This window comes from Gadus morhua, chromosome 13 (assembly GCF_902167405.1).
Source record: "Gadus morhua chromosome 13, gadMor3.0, whole genome shotgun sequence".
Classification (NCBI taxonomy): domain Eukaryota; kingdom Metazoa; phylum Chordata; class Actinopteri; order Gadiformes; family Gadidae; genus Gadus; species Gadus morhua.
In genome coordinates, this window is record NC_044060.1 from 6,845,629 (window position 1) to 6,870,628 (window position 25,000).

At 49.6% G+C, this 25,000-nt stretch overlaps 1 protein-coding gene across 1 annotated transcript in view; it reads left to right on the top strand.

Annotated features, from left to right (window-relative positions):
* The window catches only part of LOC115557764 (plexin-A2-like), a 55,787-nt gene that overhangs the window by 8,543 nt on the left and 22,244 nt on the right, over positions 1-25,000 (top strand). The window contains exons 2-4 of the mRNA XM_030375843.1: positions 8,569-9,944; positions 13,114-13,296; positions 24,113-24,247. Coding sequence (XP_030231703.1) covers positions 8,703-9,944; positions 13,114-13,296; positions 24,113-24,247 — 1,560 coding nt within the window. The 5' untranslated portion in view covers positions 8,569-8,702. The remainder of the gene's footprint in view (positions 1-8,568; positions 9,945-13,113; positions 13,297-24,112; positions 24,248-25,000) is intronic.

Sequence of the window (25,000 nt, forward strand, 5' to 3'; positions counted from 1 at the left end):
AAGTTCTGTGTAATTTACATAAAATGTTCCCTTCTTTGTAGTCATAATAGATATCCTGCACCAATTGCACACCAAATAGATAAGTCTTTCATCTCTATGTGGAAACACATATATATATATATATATATATATATATATATATATATATATATATATATAGATCAACTGAGAAAACCTCTGTCCATCCATGCCAATCCATCCCGAAGCATCGTCTGTACAAGTGGGTACTGTTACGTGTGTGTTAGCATTAAGACGGCACAGACCAGACATGCAAGGCGAGAAAGACAGACACGAGATAATCTGGGTAGATGCATGTATTTGTACGGCTTTGGATGAATCACCACCCAAACCCGTGTTTGCACTGCGGATTAAAACGTTAAACGGGCGCCAGCACTTCTACTTTCAGAGAGGAAGTTAGGAATTGTGGAACATGCAAATTCTCCCCCCCCCGTGTCTCTCTCTCCCTCTCTCTCTCTCTCTCTCTCTCTCTCTCTCTCTCTCTCTCTCTCTCTCTCTCTCTCTCTCTCTGTGTCTCGTCCATTCTTCTCCAGTCTTGCCCTCGCTGATTTGTCAGCAGAGAAGGTAACAGCTGTTCCGTTTGCGATGTAATTTCTTTGATCGTAATCACTCATGCCAGCTACCTCTCCACCCTGGCATCTCCCCCCCAGCCCCCCCCCCCATCCCCCCCCTCGTACCTCCCTGCCATATGGAGGAGGGGGGGAAAAAAGGGTCTCGCTCAAAATGAAGAAAATATATTAAACCATGGCATCCAAGCGTCTGTGGACTCAGACGTTGTTTGACTTGCAGGGTTTTGTTGTTTTTCTCCTTGTGAAGGGCTCTAAGCGACGACTTGGGAATCATGGACATGTGTGTTTCTCAGTTTCTTCCCCATGCACCCCTCCTCCCCCTCCCCCTTCCCCCTGGCTCCATCATGTTTGATGGTTTCCCCGTCAAAGTGCTCAGCCGAGCCTGGGAGACCGGGCGAAACTAAAGGAAAAAAAAACCGATACGGCGACTTTCTTATATATTTTTTTTGCTGCTGGCTGCTGAATGATTGATGCTGACCCAGCAATAGAACCCCGGCAGAGATGTAAGGGAATCCGTCTGAGCGGGAAAATAGGTAAATAGACGTGTTGTACAGAGACAGAGAGAGTCTGCTTCTCCAGGGCCGCCATGTTGGGGTGGAGGTGTATTGGACAAAGGGAGAGAGAGGATAGCCTTCTGGGGATGGAAACAGACAGTTACATTACACCCTAGAACAGGCACTAGTGGCCCCATCACGGAGATCCATCTAGTAGGGGGGGGGGGGGGGGGGGGGGGGGGGGGGAGGCTAGGAGGGGGGCGAGAGGGAGTCAGGAAGGAAGGCGGGGAGGGGGGCGGTGGGAAGGACAGGGAAGGAGAAAAGAGGTAGAAACAGAAAAGGAAGGAAGAAGGAAGGAATGGGAAAGATGGCTGGGGGGGAGGGATGGAAAGCAAAGGTTGAAAAAGAACGAAGTGCTCTTAAGAGCACAGACTACGAGGGACTCTCGAGTCACCTTCTGCGTCGTCCACTTCTGGCCCCATCACCCGAGAGTGGAGCTCACATTTCAGCTGCTTCATTCCTTATCCCCCCCCCCCCCCTCTACCCTACTGTCCACGGATCAGCACAGATCTGCCTCAGACTCGCATCCGTCCCTCTTTGGCGCTCAAGCAAACTAACGCAGGACGCGGGCTGCAGCAGTGGCCACTGAACTGGAATCCCAGAGCGCTCTCCGACCGGCGCTCCGAAGGAACAGCGCCGGTGGTGCGGTGCTCTGCCCTCCTTGTTCTTCTGGGGTTCTCCTTGAATTATAGAGGACCTGCGATTGCACTCGCGCTGGCTGGGTTTTCATCAGAGTGCTGGAGGTCACGACGACTTTCCCACCCCCACCCCCACACCCCTCCACCCCCCGATCCTGCCATGCCTCCTTCTCTTCCTTCCTGATCACATATGCAACGTGAGGGCGTGATGCCTGCCGTCGAGCGGGCGCCAACACAGAAGGCCTGACCCAGAAGGAGATTTACGACACAGAGAGAAGGGGAAAAGCTGTAGGTGCCCTTCATCCATTCCCAAAAATTGTCAATGGCAATTTCCCGGATAAAAGCCAGAACTGTACCTCCATGTTTTATGCATAACGCTAGGAGGTAAGGGCGAAGGCCTCTCCTTGACTGGAGGGGGGTCTGTCCGATATGTATTGCCTTTGAATTGGTCCCCCCGAACCACCCCCCCTTATCTGCCACGACTGCTCTCCCACGCTTCCCCTAGCTGGTTAGAGCCCGGCTCGCAGGGGGTGATATACAGTTTACGGTTCACCGTAGAGGCTTTTCGTCGGTCGCCTGCTCCGCAGAGTTTATTAGTGGCTGTCTTGGGAGCCCTAGACTCTGCAATTGCAGAATTAACCAATCAACTAAGCTACTGGCCGCGGAACGGAGGAAAATTTCAAATTGAGCTTTTGTTATGGCAAATCAGGGTGGTAATGGCTGTATGCGATGGGCACAGCCATCTTGCCTGGAAAGCTTTTCATTATTATTGATTTCATTCGGGGGAACGAGTGTGAACACAAACACAAATTCGTCCTCATCTGTTTTAATGGGGTCTCGTGGCTTTTTTTTTTCCATTCCTTGAAATATGGGGAGGAGAAAAAAAAAATCACAAGTGCAAAGTGAATTAGGCACAGTCCAACGCCGAGATGTCGCTGCATGTCGGATCAAAGTGAAGATATCCTGTGGGATATCTGCTAACTGAACATCACACGGTTACCCATGATGCCTTCTAAGGGCTCTCTCAGATATGTCATTGGCTCAGTGGACGGGGGGGTAGTAGGGCGGGGGGGGTAGAACCTATAGCCCTGGGCTTAAGTGATGAATAAAGTGACGGACCACTGATCACAAAACACAGCTTTTTATCCCCTCCTCCTCCCAAAAGCCCTGGTTGTCCCTCGCGATTCAATGTGGCATTCACTTAAAAGTCACCGTTAATAAAGACGGCATTTCCATGTCCTAATTCCCAGAACCCATCACTTTGTGTCCCGACGATGACGACGACAGCCGGCGGGCCGCACGCGCTCTCTCTCTCTCTCTCTCTCTCTCTCTCTCTCTCTCTCTCTCTCTCTCTCTCTCTCTCTCTCTCTCTCTCTCTCTCTCTCTCTCTCTCTCTCTCTCTCTCTCCTCTCGCCTCCTTAACACCCCTTCCCCTCCTCCTCCTCCTCTGCCACGTTTGACCTACTTCTGTCTCCACTACATTGTAAACATATCTGCTAATTGCCTTCATTTATTCATTCGGAAGTCAAGTTGTTTTTTGCTTGGCGCCACCCCAACTCATTCATGTGTAATGCTTAATACAATGCATGCTCACGCTAACTCCACCCCCCAGCCCAACCACTGTCACTCTATGACTCTATGACCAAGCAGAGTTACAGTCGACCCCCCCCCCCCACCCCAGACAAAGCTTTCCCATAATGCAATGCCATTTTCGCATAGCAACTTTAAGCATCAGGGTCAGCCTTGTGTAAGATTATAACTACCGCCTTTAAACTCTAATGCTGCTTGCAGAAAAGCCTTTGAAAGCTTGAAATTGCATGTAGTGTGTTCCCTGAATGCACATCTCAGAAAATAGAGGCTTTCAAAGTTCCACACGCTTTTAGTGTGAAATGACTTTTTTATGACAGGCCATCCCGACTAGCACGGCAGCTCTGCTTCGATGGCTATTATAGGTCAGACATTGTCCCCTCCACCAGACCACATGCATACACACACCGCATGCATGCACGCACACGCGCACAAACACACACACATACATGCACACGCACGCATGCACGCACGCAAGCGCACACACACACACACAAACACATCCCCCCCTCAAACTCGTATTGTTGTTGCTATTGAATCTAGGCCACAAGACAAAATGTTTTTTATCACCTCTGGTGACACTGGCTCACCATCTATTGTTGACTCACTGTGCGAGCAGAGATTCGGCTCGTAACCTTTAGAAAATAATCACGCCAAAGTCCGGTCACTGTGTTCCTGATCCCACACAGACAAAAAACTGATCCAGTTTTCTTAAGGCAACAGCAATACCGTATGAATTCTCATCCGTTTGGGTTTTAACAGTGCTGTTCGTGAATATAAAGTCCATAATATTGAACACCGACATATAATGTCTCTCACTGGTATAATGTGTTTAACTGTTATATACTGGGTTTAAGATGTTATATACAGGGTTTAACTGTTAGGAGAGTTATGAGCATATGCCAAACTGAATCTTTCAATAAAAACATGCATGATCTAACTTTCAATGTTAATTTATGTTTCAGTAGCTGCTATTTCTCTTGACTTTAGCACCAAGTTTCAGCTTTTCGTTTGCTCCTTCTTTTTAATAATACAGGAGGGCATTGCTAATCACTGCAATATAGACTGAATATTGAACATAGACTTAATGACTCATGACGAAAGAGGGTCCTCTGGCTAGCCCAGTTGAAAACCACCAATGTAATGGGTCTCACTGTTATATACTGGGTTTAACCGTCAAAAACTGTCTCTAACTATTCACTCAGTTTAACTATTCTACACCAGGTATAACCTCGATATATCGTGTCTTTGAAATGACATAGGCCCAAAAAAGCTTTTCCATGATCATAAACCACTTCATCGAGTAGCAAATGGGTCAAAGTATAACCCAGACAGAAATACCCCCATCGAACCAGAACAACCGCCTGAATCCAGCACAGCAGCGCTCCGCAGATGCTGTTCACCCCAATAAAACCCGAGCCCTCGGGTAGGGGGGGGGTCCGGACTCATAGTCCAACCGCCACTCTCTCTCCCCTCTTTCTCTCGCCCCTCTCGACCCACGATCCAGGTCACGGGGTCGTGTTTGTAGAATTCAAGTGGCTGGCATTCTCCCTCCGCTGCGCAGTGATTGGCTCCCCTGCTGGGATCTACAACCCCAGCCCTCTCCCCCTACCCCTCCTCCTCTCCTCCCAGCTCCCCCGGGTGCCTCTCCCCCCACCCCGCCCCCACCCCCGCATGTGAGTGTGAATGTGAATGAGTCACGTCTGCGCGGGAGCGTGTCTGAGTGGCGAGGTGGAGTACTCAGTAGTGGGGGAGAGAGGAGCGCTCTCGGTAATCCGGGGTAAACAGCGAGCGGCATGACCGCACGGCTCATACGTGACCAGAGCCGGGGAAGCAGAAGTGGGAACGGGGAGACTCTCCGTCGCCGCCGCCGCCGCCAGTACTTCACTTAGTCTCACCCCAAAACCAGCCGATCCATAGCCCCTCGGAGTCGATTTGGATGAGAGTGTCTGCTTAATGACAAAATAGTAAATAGTATTCGCTGCAACGGGTTGGTTAACTTGGGACTCTGTGTATCCGTAGTCATAATGTTAGCTATGACTGGAAAAGATGTTTGAATTTGTCCACTAGTGTTGACAATGTCACTTTTGGGTATAAAGTTTCCCAAAGTTTAATGGAATGCAAAATGACTGTCATTTTGTTTTTGGACTTTTGATTGGACGTCTTGGAGATAGGTGTTATTACCATGAAAATATTTGAGAACGAAGCCTTTTATGAACTCGATACGCTTGGTGAATTGGTCCCATTTCGCAGGATGAGGTTGGAAAGCCGTCTGGAAAAAAAGTTAGCACCTGTAAAAAAAAATAAACCCAAAGGTTTCATAACACTTGCATAACAAAATGGGTTTTTGTTACTGTAGTTGTTTTGTTACTGTAGTTGATGGTCATCTCTCCCAACGGTTGAACAAATCAGAGTGCCCGGCTGCTTCTCCTCTTCCGAGGCCAACATGAAACAAGCGCACTGCCGCGTCCCGTGGAACAAGTTAGAAATGCTCAAAAGAACCTCTTCGCTTTGTGCTTGGACATAATGAAGCATATGAATGGGCCTTCATGAATACATTAACATAGAAGAAGAAAGCCATTCAGCGAAACTTCAGTTGGGCTGTACTGATGACATAAGTTATTTCAACGCCGAAGACATTGAATATTTTTTTCTTAAAAGGAATTCAAAGAACTGAAAAGTTGTTCAGGTTCAGCCGAGAGCTGTAGTCGAATGACCTGCTGAATGGAACTTGGAACTGAGAACGGTCGCTGTAGAGAGAAGAGTACTTCAAATATAATAGGTCTCCGTTGAAACCAGGAGCTGTGTACTATACCATACTTGCTTACAAATCAGGATAATAAGATGAATTAGGCCCCGTCATTACATTTTTCTTTAGAGTTTCAGTTTGATCATTACGCCTATTCAATTGAATATTTGCGATTGCATAGAAAAAAGTATTTAGTCGATCAAATTCATGTCTGGTGGACTTTAAGTTATCAGTTGAGTTTTGCTAACAGTCAACACACCTCTCCTTTGAATGAAAATAAAAACGATTTATTTTGACCTAACTGTTAACAAGGTGTGTGACAGAAGGGAGGTAATACTACTGCGAGACAAGGCTCCACAGCCAAGGGTTGGCCAGGACTCCGGTGACTTCCCCTCCCTTGGTGGGAGCAGAGGAGGGACAGATGGACAGGAGATGACTGGTGGAGAGCTGGATCTCTCCCAGCAGGGTACGACCAGTACCACCACCCCTACGCCCACCACCACCCATATCCCCCAACCCCCCCCCCCCCCCCCCCATCCCTGGCACTGGGTCAACCCCTGCTGGACATCATCCTGTTAGCCGGCCAACGGACAGGATCACCCTGCTGACCGCATTACAGTCTGACATGGCTGTCTTCATTTAACCTTTAATTCTTCCTCCAAGCCTGGCCCGGGAAGCAGTGGGTTTGGGGCCCTGAACAAGGGCCAAAGTGGTGGGAGCTCGGATTGCCTCTGATTCAGACCATCCTCGTAGCCCCGGCTGATGTGCAAGAAAACCCCTTCCAAAGGTTTTAGATGAATGGGGACTCAGGCAATCAATGCTTTTATCGTTTTTACTCCTTCAAATGGAAGAGCGAGGGGGTGAAATGGCAGGGGAGAGGACCTGGTCTGAGAGGGGTAGGGGTTGAGGATTTGAGCTCCACAACCCCAGAGAGAAACAAGCCTGGCTGTAGAACCCCCAGATCGGAGCGAGGCGAACGAGAAGGCAGATGTGGGGGTTTCTTGTAATTTACCGTCTTTTCCCTGTGCTTGACGGTTTTATTGGCTCAGTAATGGACTGGAGTCAAGAGACTGCCTGCATGGAGCTACCTCATCTCTGATCACTGAATCCATACACTCAATTATGTATGACCGTTGGATTTTTTCGTTTTGTTCTCTCGCACCAAACCTTATTTGGTATGATCCTGCCTTATCGGTTTCTGGTTTTATCCGTGACTAGTCCATAGGTTTATCTCTAAGCTATGTGGATAAAAATCTAAACAGCATACGTGCCTCAGTGCTCTGATCCGCTTTTATCTAAATCTTAAAACACATCTATTTAAATTGAGTTGTGGTGTAATCATTATTTTATTAGAGCCCTATCAATCAATACCTCTTGAACGTGTCTCTGCAGTTCTGAGCTAATTCTGAGAGATTATGGTTATTTTAAACGGATTCATCATTTGGTTTTAGCTGTGTTGTTTCCCTGGTTAAGCACTTGGCGTTGCAGTTCTGCACGAAAGCACTTCATAAACAACGTGTGATTGATATAAATCCATATAACAAAATAAAACAACTATTCATAAAACGACTCATCTCTCTGCACTTTGCTCTGTAAATAAAGTTGATTGATTGATATCCAACCCGTACTCGATAACTACATAACCATATAACCATACAAAAACTATGAATAAAACTACACTTGTCTCCCTGGCTCTCTTCATCCCATCCATCCTCCAGTCAGGACGTATTTCAGTGGGACATTGTTTGTTCTCCGCATTAATCTACATAAAATATGCTAACGAAATTAAACAGAAGACAGAGTGAGGCGTTGATGCTGGCTGGCTCCGAATCGTTAATGACTCCCCACCATCCTTGGGAAAAAAAAAAGGTCCTGATTAATTTGGGAATGTCGGCCGCAGTGGATAGTGATTAATTCCTCCTGGATTCAACCATTTAGAGTAGCGTGCGGGGGTGGCGGCGGTTGAGCTGGCGGGGGGGGGGGGGGGGGGGGGGGGGGAGGGTTGGACTCAGGAAAGCAGCAAAGAGCCCAGAATGTGGAGGCATAATTAATACATATGGATCATACTTAATTAGTGGGCAAAACAGAGGGTCGGCACAGGCATGATTTGTCTCTCCTTTGTTGAAGTAATGGCGTACGGTTAGTTCCCCTCCAAACAGTGACAAGCACATATAATGAGGCCCCCCTGTAGATAGAAAGAGCTTAAGACCACCAGAGGCTAGGGGAAAAGTCTGGGCGACAGTTTGTACAAATGACTGCTTGTCCCTTTAATGTCTTGTGTGTCTAACTAACTAAGCAAAGACACAGAAAGAAGCCTGCGGTTTAAATTGTGCGCTTTTAGTTGGATTAATGGTGGAATGGTATCTTGAAAGCTCTGTCCCCCTTCAAAACACCTCCTTCCCATTGTGGAAAGTGGAATATCAACGTGTTTGTTCTTCCTCTCCTCCCTGCAGAACGATGTGAAGTTCGACCAAAGGCAGACCAAAAGCACGGCGTGGTGAACATTCCCGCCGGGTTCTTCTCACTCACCCGCCGACGCAACATCCCCGTCCGTTTTCCCCGGAGCTCGCCCAGTCACCGGAGCCCCATGGGGATGGGTACGTGCCTGGATGCGGGAAGGACATACTATGACCTCGCCACCGGTCACAGGCTTCCCAAGGTCATGTCGCTGTGGCAGCTGACACTCTGCTTCCTGTCGCTCGTCTCGGCGAACCCGGAGCCCACCGTGGCGGGGGCTCCGGCCCTGAGCGTCTTTCAGTCGGAGAGGAAGGAGTGGGCCCTGAACCACCTGACGGTGCACCAGAGCACGGGCGCGCTGTACGTCGGCGCGGTCAACCGCATCTACAAGCTGTCGGCCAACCTCACCCTGCTGGTGTCCCACGACACGGGGCCGGAGTACGACAACAAGGCCTGCTACCCGCCGCTCATCGTGCAGCCCTGCTCGGAGCCGCTGGCCTCCACCGACAACGTCAACAAGCTCCTGCTGGTGGACTACTCCCACAACCGGCTGCTGGCCTGCGGCAGCCTCTACCAGGGCGTGTGCAAGCTGATGCGGCTGGGCGACCTCTTCATCCTGGTGGAGCCCACGCACAAGAAGGAGCACTACCTGTCCAGCGACAACCACACGGGCACCATGTACGGCGTGGTGGTGCCGTCGCCGGGCCAGGACGCCACGCTGTACGTGGGCACGGCCGTGGGCGGCAAGCAGGACTACTTCCCCACCGTGTCCAGCCGCAAGCTGCCGCGCGACCCCGAGTCGTCGGCCATGCTGGACTACGAGCTGCACACCGACTTCGTGTCATCGCTCATCAAGATCCCGTCGGACACGCTGGCGCTGGTGCCGCGCTTCGACATCTACTACGTGTACGGCTTCTCCAGCGGGCCCTTCGTGTACTTCCTGACCGTGCAGCCCGAGACGCCGCCCGAGAGCGGCACGCCGGCGGGCGGCTCCCCCGGCGACCTCTTCTACACCACGCGCATCGTGCGCCTCTGCAAGGGCGACAAGAAGTTCCACTCGTACGTGTCCCTGCCGCTGGGCTGCGTGCGCCGCGGCGAGGAGTACCGCCTGCTGCAGGCGGCCCACCTGGGCAAGGCGGGCCGCGCGCTGGCCCGCGCGCTGAACGTCAGCGCCCAGGAGGACGTGCTCTTCGCCGTGTTCGCCAAGGGCCAGAAGCAGTACCACCAGCCGCCCGACCACTCGGCGCTGTGCGTGTTCACCCTGCGGGAGATCAACGCCCGCATCAAGGAGCGCCTGCAGTCCTGCTACCAGGGCGAGGGACACCTGGAGCTGCACTGGTTGCTGGGGAAGGACGTGCAGTGCACCAAGGCGGTAAGAGGGATTGATGGATGGGGAAAAAAGGGGGTGGTGAGGGAGGGAGGGAGGGAGGGAGGGAGGGAGGGAGGGAGGGAGGGAGGGAGGCAGCAAGTCATGGAGATGAGAGGCGGGAGAGAGAAAGAGCGGTAGGGTGGCGACGAAGATGGATGGCGCAAGATGGACGGATAGAGCGTAAAGGAAGCGTCGTAGAAGAAAGGGAGAGAGGGGTAGAGAGAGAGGCAGAGAAAACGGAGAGAGGGCCAAGCATGCGAATTGAGGGAAAAACAAAAGGTGAGACCAAGGAACTGAAATCACCTCCACACACAATTATACACACAAAACACACACCAAAATGAGGTCTTATCGCGCACCCGTCCAAACACAGAAGCAAACAAGCAAGCAAGCACATACTCTATCTCCATTCTAGAAACAGGGTCAGGTGCGTGAGCAGCCTTGAGTAAGTCTTGCAGTGGTCTCCAGTTACCCAGCGGTGCTGGTTGCACTGTGAGGGGCTGATAGGGGTGCCAGCCCAAGAGAACCTGAAACACCATTAAGATTTCCCCGGGGACGGGACTGGCCAGGGGGAGATTAGTTTTACTATGCTAATCAAAGGAGTTTTCTATTTAGCTTGGGTTTTATTCACCCACTCGGTCTGCAAAACTCCCCCACCCACTTTTCCTGGCTCTCCCACTCTCTTTTGTATTTTGATCCTGCATATTCTCCCTTTCTCACTCTCTCTCCTTCACTCTCTCTCCCTCACTCTCGCTTGCTCTCTCTCTATCTGTCTCTCTCTCTCTCTCTCTCTCTCTCTCTCTCTCTCTCTCTCTCTCTCTCTCTCTCTCTCTCTCTCTCTCTCTCTCTCTCTCTTTCTCTCGCTCTTTCTTGCTCTCTCTCTTTTTCTCCCTCATTCTCTTTCCCTCTCTCACTCTCGCTTGCTCCCTTTTTCTCTCTCTCTTTTTCTCTTTCACTCTCACTTGCTCTCTCTCTCTCTCTCTCTCTCTCTCTCTCTCTCTCTCTCTCTCTCTCTCTCTCTCTCTCTCTCTCTCTCTCTCTCTCCATCTCCTTTCTTTATCTTCCTTTCAGTGTTCTTCCTTCAAACTCTTCAGTATTCCTGTGCTTTTCCCTTGCTGTGGTTGAACCTGCGAGACCTATGCTTGAGGTTTAAAAGAGGTCTTGCTTACAGCAAGCACTTACATGTCTGTGCCTTTTGTGAAACCTGCATATTTAAAAGGCTTGAAGCAAAAACAAAAGGCTTTTATCAGAAACAAATGGCTTTCATCCAAACAGAAGGGATCTCTAGAAACAAGAAAAGCAACGAAAACATTATATGTGTTGCATCTCGCATCTGTTTGGATTTCGCTATTCCATTAAACAAATGGGTTGTAATGAAATATGACAATGACAAACGCGTTGTTATTTAGCCATTCATTACAGCCTGGCAGGCAGTCAATGGTCTTAATTAATTTTATTGGAGTTAATTAAATAACAATGGTTAAATCCTGGTTGGACGTAGCTAAATTGTACATTTTAGCTTCTAAGCTAATTACACGGCACAGCAGAAGATTAAAACTATGCTAATCTTGGCGCCAGGATTTAGCAGTACTCAGATCCGGCAATCATATTTTTTTCACGATGAGTGGCACAATAATGAACACATATTACTAAAGTAACTGGCACTCACTAATAATGGGGAATGCTCTCTCTCTTAATGACTTAACAGTATGATATTTATGCTATATTTTGAAGACAGCAATGAGCACTATGTGTATTGAAAAGTACTTTACGGTTAACAGTATACAGCCTACTCCCTTCAAACTAGTTAGAGATGATCGCCTCATGTTTCAAAGAGCAAACACCAGATACAGCAGCCAGACCTGTAGGGATGCTAAGCTAGGACCTACTAGCATCCCTTGACAGAGTGATTATACTATACCGCTGATTAGAAGAGACTGGAGATGGGTGTTAGCTCCAGCAACAACCACTAAACACCCTGATCTCTTTCATGCCCAATCAAAACATCTCATCCCCTGTAGTGTGCTACTGTGTTGTCGGGAAGTCACAGCATCCACTACTACTACGAAGACAATTACATTGAGGATACCCTTTCATCTAAAGCAACTTGCCCTTGGATTCCTATATATGTATCTGAACCTTGACTTCCCCGTGCTCAAGATGCCGTTACTGTGGACACGGGGGAATCGAACCCGCTGCATTTTAACACCCTAGCAACACTACACTATCCTGTGCCGAAAATACACGCACACAGTTGTCCTACATCCCTTGTTCTCCTTGAGCGATTATTTACACGCCGTAAAAGTACAAGCTGAAAATAAAGATATCCCGTATAACAGGAGGACCCCAAAATCTAATAAAAACACCTCGGAGGCCGGTGTGCTTTAACCCTTCAGAGATCAGCAGATGATATGTTAGCTCCTAAACTCCTCTTCCCACGCATCTGCACCCTCTCTCTCTCTCTCTCTCTCTCTCTCTCTCTCTCTCTCTCTCTCTCTCTCTCTCTCTCTCTCTCTCTCTCTCTCTCTCTCTCTCTCTCTCTCCTCTCTCTCTCTCTCTCTCTCTCTCTCTCTCTCTCTTTCTCTCTCTCTCTCTCTCTCTCTCTCTCTCTCTCTCTCTCTCTCTCCCTCCCTCTCTCTCTCTCTCCCTCTCTCTCTCTCTCTCTCTCTCTCTCTCTCTTCTCTCTCTCTCTCTCTCTCTCTCTCTCTCTCTTTTATTTTCCACCTCCCACCTTCCTTTCTCATCTTCCCTCATCCCTCGATCGACTCTGGTGACTTATTTTTTTCATATAAGAAAACACTCAAATCCCTAAAAATCCCCAACCAACCAAAACGGATGTAATGTGTAACCACTAACCACTTCCTCCTCTTGTTGTACTCCTCTTCACCCTCCATCCCTCCTCCCCACTCCCACTCCCCCCGTCAATCCCGACGCCCCCCCTTACCCCCACTCCCCCCCAACAATCCCGACGCCCCCCCTTACCCCACCTCCCCCCGACATTCCCCCTCAATCCGACCCCCCACTCTCCCCCTCAATCCCCCCCCTTCTCAATCCCCCCCATCCCTACTTTCCATCTGCAACCACCCATCCAAACCTCCTATCCTCCCCTCCTCCCCCCCCCCCCCCCCCCCCCCCCCCCCCCCCCCCTGCCTCACCCCTTCTCTCCGAGCAGCCGGTTCCCATCGATGACCACTTCTGCGGCCTGGACATCAACCAGCCCCTGGGCGGCTCCCAGCTGGTCTCCAGCCAGGCCCTGTACACCGAGTCCCGGGACAGGCTCACCTCCGTCACCTCCTACGTCTACAACGGCCACAGCGTGGTGTTCCTGGGCACCCGGAGCGGCATGCTGAAGAAGGTAGGAGAGGGGTTCCAGATCTGTGGCTTCGAAGACCTCACGCTGCTGGGCAGTGAGAGGTCTTCACGTCCTCAACGTCAATCTCCATTTTGAAGGACTTGAAGTAGGATTGAAGTTGGATTTCTACGGATCATGATCGATTGACAAAAAGATGGACAGATGGACATTATGATTATCGTAATTTGGTAATAATCAGTTGCAGTACCTATTTCTTCGATCTATTTAAAGATAGATGGATGAACGGTAGATAGATAGATAGATATATGGAGAGTTATCCTGACATCGCCAGACCAATTTGCAGATTAGACAGATTAGGATTAGTCCTGAACCTCTTAGTTTGTTTGCCTCTGGACCCGATTTGATAATACTTACAACCAATCAGCGCAACGAAGCGTGTGACACATCGGTGGCAGCCATTTAGTTTTTGTATATTCCTCAATGCCGCTCCCATGGGGTGGACCTTAAGCCATCCCATATTATACAAACGGCTGTGAAAAGGCAGACAGACCTCCTTCCTTGGGGCTACAGACCTCCACCCCTGATCCATAATAACACTGATAGGTGAACCTCTACCTTGGGGCTACACCCCCCCCCCCCCCTCCGTTATTCATCCCCTCATCCCTCCATGGTGCATCTTACAGCCGGGGTGACAGCGGGAGTCCGCGGGGCTCAGCACTCGCTCTGCGCGTTGCGTACCGCATGCGACAGAGCGAACGCGGGACAGAGCGAACGTGCGACAGACTGGGGAGAACGTGCGAGAGGAATATGCTGACACGAGCCTCGGGGCCCCGCAGTCGAATGGGATGCAATCTGTCTGCAACGCACACACACACACATAGATGCATACACGCACACATACACGCACACACTCATACACACAATCATGTACATGGGAAATGCACAGAAATGCGCAGAAATGCACACACGCAAGCAGATACAGATGCAGGCTGAGACACGCACGCACGTAAGCAAGCACGCACGCACACAAGCACGCACACAAGTACGCACATACACACACACACACACACACACACACAGTAACACAGTAACATAGGCTGGGGGCAGATAGCATCTCTGGACCTCTTCTTATTACACAAGATGTTTGGCAATGAAAATGGAGCGCAGCCAGAACCATGAAAAACATGTGCCAGAGAGACAAGAGAGGGGGGGGGGGGAGAGAGAGAGAGAGAGAGAGAGAGAGAGAGAGAGAGAGAGAGAGAGAGAGAGAGAGAGAGAGAGAGAGAGAGAGAGAGAGAGAGAGAGAGAGAGAGAGAGAGAGAGAGAGAGAGGGAGGGAGGGAGGGAGGGAGGGAGGGAGGGAGGGAGGGAGGGAGGGAGGGAGGGAGGGAGAGAGAGAGAGAGAGAGAGAGAGAGAGAGAGAGAGAGAGAGAGAGAGAGAGAGAGAGAGAGAGAGAGAGAGAGAGAGAGAGAGAGAGAGAGAGAGAGAGAGAGAGAGAGAGAGAGACCAAAAATGACCCCCAAACCATAAAATAACAAGAAAGAACCTCATATTAATCAGCTGAGGTTCCACTGAGAAGAGGCTGGGATCCTGAGGGTCCGTGCCCCAGGGGGGGGGGGGGGGGGGGCAGAGTAGGCCAGTCAAGACAATAAATTGCATAAGCCACTGCAGAGGTTGTAACCTCCCCGCTACAGAGAGGCCATAGCTGGGGTGCGAGGTTGGAGGTCAGAGGGATAACTATGGACTAGACGTCGTGCACGAGGAGGGCTATGGTGTGGTTTCCATGGTTGCGTGGTTCGCCATTAGCGAGCCCCGTGCGTGTGGGAGGGTGGGGCGTTTCAAGCCCCATCAATCACGGCCAGCGTCCATACGGGGGGCTTCATAAAAAAGCACTTTCATTTCTCATACGTAACTGTGCGTTCCCCGCGGGTTCAGAATAGCACCTCTACCCCCGGGAAATGTACCGGGGACGGGGTGTCACTATGAAAGGCAGCTGTTGGCCGATGTTTCGTCTATCGTGCATCATCAGAGCTCGCAGGGGGGGGGTCTGAACCGAGGACGTCGTTTCGAATGATACTATGGCTGTGAAACGACGGGGAGCCGTGAGCGCGGCAATTGCACTTCAAAAAGTGGCACAAGGTGGATATCAAAGCGAGCAATAAAGACTGTGATGTGAAAGAGAGAGAAATTCGCAATAGCAAAAACGGCCAGAGTAAGAATGGTCTGCTCTCATCTGATGATGTTACGATTCTGTTGGCTTTTTTCCTTTTTTATGTCTTGACACTACCACCCCTCACAGTAGTTTACAGTTAATGACCACAAGTGGGGAAACACACGTTCACACCCTGAAGCTGGTGTTAGCCCCGCAAGGAAGCGATCGGCAAACCCTCAGAGGAGGAGTGTCCCTTCATTTCATCTCAGTCTCTTGACTGTTTCACAACTCCCAGTCCTGCCTCTAATAACCCCCGCCCACACTGATGACACCATTACTGTTCGGTCTTGTGGCGGAACCCTGGGTCCAAGGGACTCACAGTGAGTTCAGATTCATGCCATTAAGGAGCAGGCAAGGGGTTAGGGCACTCAAGCACTCAAGGAAAGCCTGCAAGTACATTTACATTTAGGGCATTTAGCATGCTCTTTTAACCAAAGCGACTTACAATTACAAGTACATTTGTCAGAAGAAAGAGAAAAAAAGGGGGAACCGATGCAGAGTCTAGGTGAACCCTGAACAAGTGAGTCTTGAATCTTTGGCGGAAGCTGGTGAGCGAGCAGTTAGGCTGCTGAAATTGGACGGTTTGAACCAAGTTAGCCTGGCTTTCATCTGGAAGTCCAATGGCCTAACCACAAGACTATCAAGCTCATAACACTGGCCTCTGAAAATCAAAAGCCAAGTCTTAACTTCACTCAGATGCTTATCAATGCTAGAGGCATTTAGAGAGTGGACACTTATAGTACCTCGCAGCAGTAAAGCGTTGACTCTCTTTAATGCTGTAAATAAACGAACAAGGAGAGGTTATTATGGTCTGTCAGGGGAGGGTAAATAAGCAATAGTGGCACACACAGTCATCGCAATCATTTCTGAGAGGTTGGTGATTTTTCTCTTGACTCGCTGAGTGAAATCGTTAGAGAGATGTTTCAGCTGTAGCTGAGACGGTGGTTCTGTTGCTGTGTGTGTGAGGATAAATTGAAAAGTTTTTACCATATAAATTGAGTTGTGAGGGTACAGATTCATTCATCATTCTGATGTGTTCTCTCGGGCAATTCGGGATTGATTTTAGCCGAGGTGAAGTTTTTGTTACAAGAAACACAACTCTGAAAGCGAAAAGTCGTATTTTCATGTCATTAGGCATTTTCCTATTTTTTCTTAGGTTTGACAAGGCTTCCTCATGCGATCATTGGTTTTCTCTCTATCTGTATCATTGCGTGCGTCATGCCGTCCAAATGTTGGGAACACACACACACACATTCACACACATCTCTCCATGCGCCTAATCAGGACCATACGTAGAGCAACCCGTTGAAATGTTTAACTGTCTGTGTTCCGCCGGTGGGCCTTGGGAACCGAGTGGAACAATAGAGAGGGACGGGGAGGCAGGGATGCAGAGTGGAGGAGAACAGGAAACCAAGAACAGGAAACACAACCATTCCTTGGAGCCTTTGGTTCCTCTGGTTTCATGGGTCGTCATTGTGAGATTTTCGGAGCGAACAGGGTTCACAAGTGCAGGGAAAGCATTGTGCTTTGGGTGTCTTTTTACACAGGCTTTTCTGTTGCACTGTGGGAATAAATGGGAACGTGGGAATAAATGGGAATTTGTGGTGAATTCGGGCACTTCATTTTAACGTGAGATTGGAGCTCCCAAACACGTTATTGAATACTTTGAGATTTCCTTCCTCTACAACTCTGGTGGATCTTATCACACACCCGAGTGCCCACCAAAGTACAGAGCTACCCATCTAACCCAAACAAAGCCCAAAAGTACTATTTCTGTGGAGCCCCATCACCTTTAGACCTGGAGGAGCCTGCGGTCCGCGCAGGATGGGGGCAGGCAGGCTGGGAAGGGTGCCATGCTGAGAGGGTGAGGCTGGGTAAATTTGGCTGAAAAACAGGAAAGCTTTTAGACAATGACCTCAAAACATTAAACACTGTCAGTGCACTTACACAGACGAGTGTCGCAAACGCACGCACGCACGCACGCACCACACACACACACGGCTAGGTTTGACAGGATACTTTTTCTGCTTCCACACAGGCACACACACACTCACAGGCAGACGTTAAGCTACACAACAAAAGTACACATTAACACACACACACTAATGCACATTAACACACACACGCTCTGTTGCTACCGTTACCCTCCTCTCACCCGCTTGGTAATCAATTTAGGTAATTGTGGCTGCCGATTGACAGCGTGTCTATCGGCCGAGATCAATACTTGTGTCTTTGTGACCATAGCTAACGTGATGGGCGAATGATTAGCATGGTGCTGTAACGCACAGACCTATTCTGAACGGCCTTCTCTCTCATCAGAGAACAGAGCTTAGCTAGCCACCTCTCTCTACCTCTGTCTCTAGTGCCCTCTTCTACCTCTCCATCTTCCTCTCTTTCTCTCTCTTTCTACGACTCTCTCTCTCCCTCTGTCCCCCTCTTTCTCCCTCTTTCCCTATACCCTCGCTCTCTCTCCAGCACCTACTTTCTCTCTCGCGTGCGCTCCTTCTTTCTCTCTCTCTCTCTCTCTCTCTCTCTCTCTCTCTCTCTCTCTCTCTCTCTCTCTCGCTCTCTCTCTCTCTCTCTCTCTCTCTCTCTCTCTCTCTCTCTCTCTCTCTCTCCCTCTCTCTCTGTCTCTCTCTCTCTCTCTCTCTCTCTCTCTCGCTCTCTCTCTCTCTCTCTCTCTCTCTCTCGCTCTCTCTCTCTCTCTCTCGCTCTCTCTCTCTCACTCTCTCTCTCTCTCTCTCTCTCACTCTCACTCTCACTCTCACTATCTCTCTCTCTCTCTCTCTCTCTCTCTCTCTCTCTCTCTCTCACTCTCACTCTCACTCTCACTCTCTCTCTCTCTCTCTCTCTCTCTCTCTCTCACTCTTTCTCTCTCTCTCTCACTCTCACTCTCACTCTCACTCTCTCTCTCATTAGCATTCACACAGCCTATGATGGATAGATGGTCACATGGATGTCCGCTAGGCTCCAGCTGTCGGACAGAACGCCACCATATGCGAGACCACTCAACCTTAGAGGTGGACAGTTGTCTGGGACTCTCCCCCCCCCCCCCCCCCCCCCCCCTCCAACCCCCACCACCCCTCCCTTTCCCCACCCCATTTCCGCTGTCATAACATTGACTCGTGCCAAACGACCATCCAATTCTGTCTAAGTCATTGGATGTGGCACAAGACAAAAGACTCGGCCCGCTTTTAAAAAAAACACTCAGATGGATGGAAGCCGGGCGTTGTACTCTCCTGTGTTTCGACTCATCCTGTAATGGGAGACCCGGAGATATTTGGCTCTTATATCTTTAGTTTTGCGTTGTGGGGCAGGGAAGGGGGTGGGGGGTTTCCAAGGCTGTTATTACAGACCCCGTTACTGTTTTGGATTTATTTACCCGTACACAACAGCGGGTGCAAGCAACCCATTTTCAATTTGAGGCTGATTGCGAAACCATCAAGGGGTCAAGTGGCAATTAAACTCCCTTAAAGTGAATCCCAGAGAGGAGAGCGAGCCGGGCAGGGTGAGACTACCTCTCTCTCTCCCACCCAGACCGCTCCTGTCCGTCTGGGTGGGAAGGGAAGCCGGGCAGACCTCTCTGCAGGGCCGGACCCCCTGCCCCCCCCCGCCAGAGTGGCAGATTGGAAGGGGATTGCCTGGAAGAAGGTTGTTTTCCGCCGGCTGCCGGATCAGTATCCATATGTTTGGCCTCGCACCATCCGCGTAAAGAGAGCCCATACTGGCCTCACGACATATGGACTGGGCCTTTTTTTCTTTTTTTGTGCTCGTCTAGGTGGGGTTAGTTAGGGTGGGGTGGGGATACGACGGGGTGAGAGGGGTTGAAACTGGCACTGCCATGTAATCACACCAATCCTTCGCTCTCCCATTCTCTTCCTGAGGATGACTCCCACTGTGAAGGCCAACAGGGAAAGGTTTGGTTTTCATGTACATTTTTCCCCATTATTCTTCTGAAACATGAACCAACCTTTCAACCGAAGGCCGCCCCCACCCCCCCCCTTTTCCTAAAAATCAATCCCACATGTAGCCATTCGCAGACGAAGGCGTTCTGTGTCGCCGTGTATTCCTCATATCATGTTCTGCTAATGCCAAGGGATGGCCACAGACAGTTGAGGTTGAAGTTGTGTTTTTCCTTTTCTCTGGAGATGAGGGGAGATGGTTGTGTTTTGTGTAGGAGATTCTCACCGGGGTCATGTTGCTGTTGTTGTTGTTCTAGGCATACTACTCTCTCTCTCTGTATCTCTCTGTCACTCTCTCTGTCGTCTGCTGTCTCTCTCTCTGTCTCTGTCGCCTGCTGTCTCTGTCTCTGACTCTCTTTCTCTCTCTCGTTGTTGATATCGATTACCAGACCTGGAAACTATTTGAAACGGAAGGAGGATGTTTAAACTTTATGGAATGAGATTTTTTATATTCCCAGGCTACATGTTTGATTTCTTTATTTGAGTCTCTAGTAGCGACCCTAAGGGTTAAGGAGTAAGAGCAATGGTAACTGGAGTAAGTGGGAGACGAATGCTTTTATTAAAACAGATCATAAAATATATAGACAAAAAACTTTTTTATCAAGTAGAATGTACAAACAGAAACTTTATAGAAAGAAACAGAACTCTTTATTTATGACTTCTTTTGAACAAAGCCGGTGATTTGGGCATATAAGGTGACTTTTCCTCTCATAAAAAAAGTAATTATGTTTTCTTTTCACACACAATTTACTACCACAAACCTAGTGGGAGCAGCCAGTCTATATTATCCCTATATTAGGCATATATCAGACTATGTCTGTCTATGCAAGTGTGCATTATACTTTTAGTATGGGCATGTGTGTGTGTGCATACATATGTGTGTACTTTTGTGCATGCGAGTCCAAATTAGGTTTGTGTGGTACCTTCCACAACGTGAAAGAATATGCGTATGTATGTGTATGTGCCTGGGAAGCGCACATACATGTGTGTACACGCTGTGTGTTAACACATACACACATAGGCGGTTATGTGTGTGTGTGTGTGTGTGTGTGTGTGTAAATTGGGTTTGTACACGTTCATACACACACGCTCTAGCACATGTGTGTTTGTGTGTCCATGGCGACCAGCGGGCACATTATAAAAACCAATTAAAACCTCACCTCACCTTCATAATAGGTCTGCAAGGCTTACAGGGGGGGAGAGAGAGAGAGAGGAAGGGAGAGAGAGAGAGTGAGGGAGAGAGAGAGAGGGAGAGGGAGGATAGAGAGTCAGGGAGGGAGAGAGAGAGAGAGATTGAATAGAGAGAGGGAGATAGAGGGCGAGTTGTAGGTATGAAAAGGGGGAGAAAAGGTAAGGTGGGCGAGGCATAGAGAGAGAGATTGGGGACCCGTTGCGTTCCCCCCAGGGACCCCCACTCGGTCCGACCTATTTCTTCTTCTGCCTCTAGATTATTATTAACCCACCCAATCGTTCCCAAATCACTCACCACCGTCGCCACGGCCGGGAGGGAGGGGTCAGGGGTCGGGGGGAGGTCAGGTTCCTCTGTGAGTTCACCACGGACCAGCCGCGACCCCGCCACGACCCCCGGCCCCCGACCGCGGTTCCCATGCGGTCGGCCCCCTGGCGGGGGCGCCCCCAGTGCTTCCCAGGGCATCTCGGCAGGGTTTTAGTTTTAGGTTATGTTGGTTCACTCTGCGGTGGTGCTTCATCTCCGGCGCTATTTATGAAAATGTGGGAGGAATGTGGGAAATAAAGCGAAGAGTACGGAGAACGGGGCAGCTTTCACCGCGTGAGACCGCTGCAGACGAAGTGTGCGTGGGGGGAAAACGAAAATTAGTTTTTTGAGGCTGGGAGCGTGAAGCAGTGTTCTAATCAAACGTGTTTTTAATGGACGTTGGTGGTTGGTAATGGACGCTGGTGGTTGTTAATGGAGGCTGGGTGTGTTAATGGTGCCTGGGTGGTGCTGGGGATGGCTGGGTGAGTGGGGACGTGGTGTTTGTGTGGTCTGCTTGCTTCGAGGGCGAAATGTGTTTTCACTGCGTCGGGAAATGTGTTGATGCCCCCGCCACACACAGATACAAACAGACACGGATGCAAGCGCAAACACGCAGACACGCTGATGCAAACACAGTCGTACAGACACACACGCCAAACACACTGGCAGTCACACACACGCACACACACACACACACTCACACACACACACACACACACACACACACACACACACACACACACACACACACACACACACACACACACACACACACACACACACACACACACACACACACACCTACATACACAAGCACACACAATCTCAAACCACCCGCTCTGCCTGCTTTGTCTTTCAATGCTCCTTTCTCTCCTTCTATCAATCCTGTGCTCTCCCTACGGATCTACCTTCCCCTCTCTCCCTCCACATCTCTTTCTCTCACTTTCCGTTTCACCTCACAAACACAGCCTTACACAAAAAAAAACATCACCACCCACTCATATCCCAGGGTCTCTCTCTCTCTCCTCTTCCAATCTAAATTTCATCTGGAATCACTCCCCAAGTCCCTCTTTCTCTCCTTCTTTCTGTATCTCTCTCTATCTCTGTCGTTGCTATCACTCCCCATTCTCTCTCATTTGTTATTTCTCCCCAACTCCCTCTCTCTCTCTCTCTCTCTCTCTCTCTCTCTCTCTCTCTCTCTCTCTCTCTCTCTCTCTCTCTCTCTCTCTCTCTCTTTCTCTCTCATTTGTTATTTCTCCCCAACTCCCTCTCTCTCTCTCTCTCTCTCTCTCTCTCTCTCTCTCTCTCTCTCTCTCTCTCTCTCTCATAACTGTTATTGCTCCGCAACTCCCTCTCTCTTTGTCTCTCTCTCACTCTCCATCTCTCTCTCCCTCCCTCTATCCTCCTTGTGTTTTACCCCCCGCCTTCCTCCTCCTTCCTCCTCCTCCACCTCCTCCACCTCCTCCACCTCCCCCAGCCGGGGCTGGCAGTGCTGCCAGACCCAGCTGGGGGGCGGAGGAGAAGGGAGTGGCGGTTTGTGGTGGAGGCGTGATTGAGTGGTGCTGCTTTGATGCCCGGGGGATCCAATCATGTAATCAGTTTGTATTGATCAGCGCAGGGTCTAGTGAGAGACTGCCAGCCAGCACGGCACTCTCTATATGCCAGCCCGGCCGACACACAATCCCCCACAAAGAATCATCCTCTTCTTCTACTGCAGTTCAATTTGATGTTGGCCAGCCGAGAGGAGGGGGGGTGTGGTTGGGAGGGAGGGGGGGGGGGAGGGAGGGCATGCAGTGGAGGTCGTCGTGTTGTGTCGCGTTTCAAACGGTTTCCATGCACTACATGGGTAATCCTGCGCTCCAGTTCCCCTGCTTGATGCGGTTATCATGAATGAGTTAGCGGTGGTTACATCGCATGGTTAATGCACCGCTACCATGGATACCGGAGTAGGTTTAGGGAATTAGCGTCGGACCGGTTTCAGGCTATGGATTATCCCGTTACTGTGTCGTCTACTGGTGAGGCCGTAGACTTCCAGCCAAAAAGTAGGTTTGATTCCCCCCGTGGCCCCAGTCTAACCTGTACACATCGCTGATCACCGGCTCCTTAAAGCAAAGGGCAGGCAGTCTGGAGAAAGCAGACAGTAAACTAGATTTTGGAAGCATCCAACTGAAAAAAATGCACACGTGTGTGTGTGTGTGTGTGTGTGTGTGTGTGTGTGTGTGTGTGTGTGTGTGTGTGTGTGTGTGTGTGTGTGTGTGTGTGTGTGTGTGTGTGTGTGTGTGTGTGTGTGTGTGTGGGGGTGTCTTTGTACTGGGTGTGTGTTGCCTGGGTTTGGAGCAGGAGAGTGCAGGTCCTGACAGGCTGTCATGGGTTAGGGGACAGTGACACGTTAAGGTCGATGCAGAAATGCTCGCCTTATGCATGACAGCAGCCTTCACATGTCACTCACAAAGAATCTGTTTGTGTGTTCATGTTCCTTTGTGTGTGTGTGTGTGTGTGTGTGTGTGTGTGTGTGTGTGTGTGTGTGTGTGTGTGTGTGTGTGTGTGTGTGTGTGTGTGTGTGTGTGTGTGTTTGTGTGTGTGTGTGTGAATGTGTGTTTGACTGTGTGTATTTGTCAGTGGGTGTGTGTATATGTGTCTCTTTACGATAATGTGTATGTGTGTGTCAATCTCAATATGTATGTTAATGTGTGTGTGTGTGTGTTTGTGTGAGTATGCGTGTGTGTTAAATAATGTATGAAATGTATGTCCTTACCACTGTTGATAAGACAGTGGTAAGGAGTGTGTGTGTGTCCGTGTCTGTTTCCTGCAATCTGTATCCATGTGTGTGTGTGTGCGTGTGTGTGTGTGTGTGTGTGTGTGTGTGTGTGTGTGTGTGTGTGTGTACACTGTGTAATATATTCTATTAACCTACCCTAGCTGTAACAGCATGTATTTAACATGCGCTACAAGTCGCTTTGTAGAAAGAGACTTTATCCAACAAAATGTGTTTGTGTATGTGTGTGTCGGTGGGTGTCTGTGTACGGTGTACTTTAATCTGTATATGTGTGTGTGTTTGGGTGGATGCGTCTCTGTGTACTGTGTACTATAATCTGTATTCATGTGTGTGTGTGTACTGTGTACTATAATCCATATCTATGTGTGTGTGTACTTTTTTACCATAACCTCTCTCTATGTGTGTGTGTGCAGGTGAGAGTGCACGGCTCTCCCCAGGCGGGGGTGGTGTACGAGACGCTGAGCGTGATGAAGGACAGCAGCTCCATCCTGAGGGACATGGCCTTTTCCCTGGACCGCAGCTATCTCTACGTCCTGTCTGAAACGCAGGTTAGTGAACGACCCCCACACGACCCCCACACGACCCCCAAACAGCCTATCTCTACGACCTGTCTGAAACGCAGGTTAGTGAATGACCCCCACACGACCCCGAAACAGCCTCTCTCTACGACCTGTCCGATGTAAGCAGGGTAGCAGATGACCCCTACACGACCCCCAAACAGCCTCTCTCTACGACCTGTCCAATATAAGCCGGTTGGTGCACGACCCCTACACGACCTCTGGCTATGTTGTGATTGACAGGCAGGTCAGGTGACCTGCCGGGCACACACTCTCAAAATTCAACCCACTGTTTTTTTTGTATTTCTTTCTATTTTGTTTGACATGGTCATCTATAAACAAATGTTGCGTCCTCAGTTATTCTGCTTTAATATATATTCAATATTTCCATCTCTTAATATTTTCCTTATATATTTAAAATTCTTTCTTACAATATATAGGCCTACCACCATGAGAAGGATACATTTTGCAGCATTGGTGCATCTTGTTTGTCATATTGACTTTGAAAGCGCCATTGTCATTCATATTGTTGAACATGTTATTTTTTTTCATTCACACACTTCTGACCTGGGGACAGTATTAAGATCAAACCCCCATCAGAACACCTATCACCATGCACTATCACGCCTGAGCCCACGCACACTGGAACTGATAACACCCCATGCACAATCTGCATGTGTTCATCCCAGCACACAATAGAACAAACACAACAACATACACAAACTATGTCTTAATCCGGACACA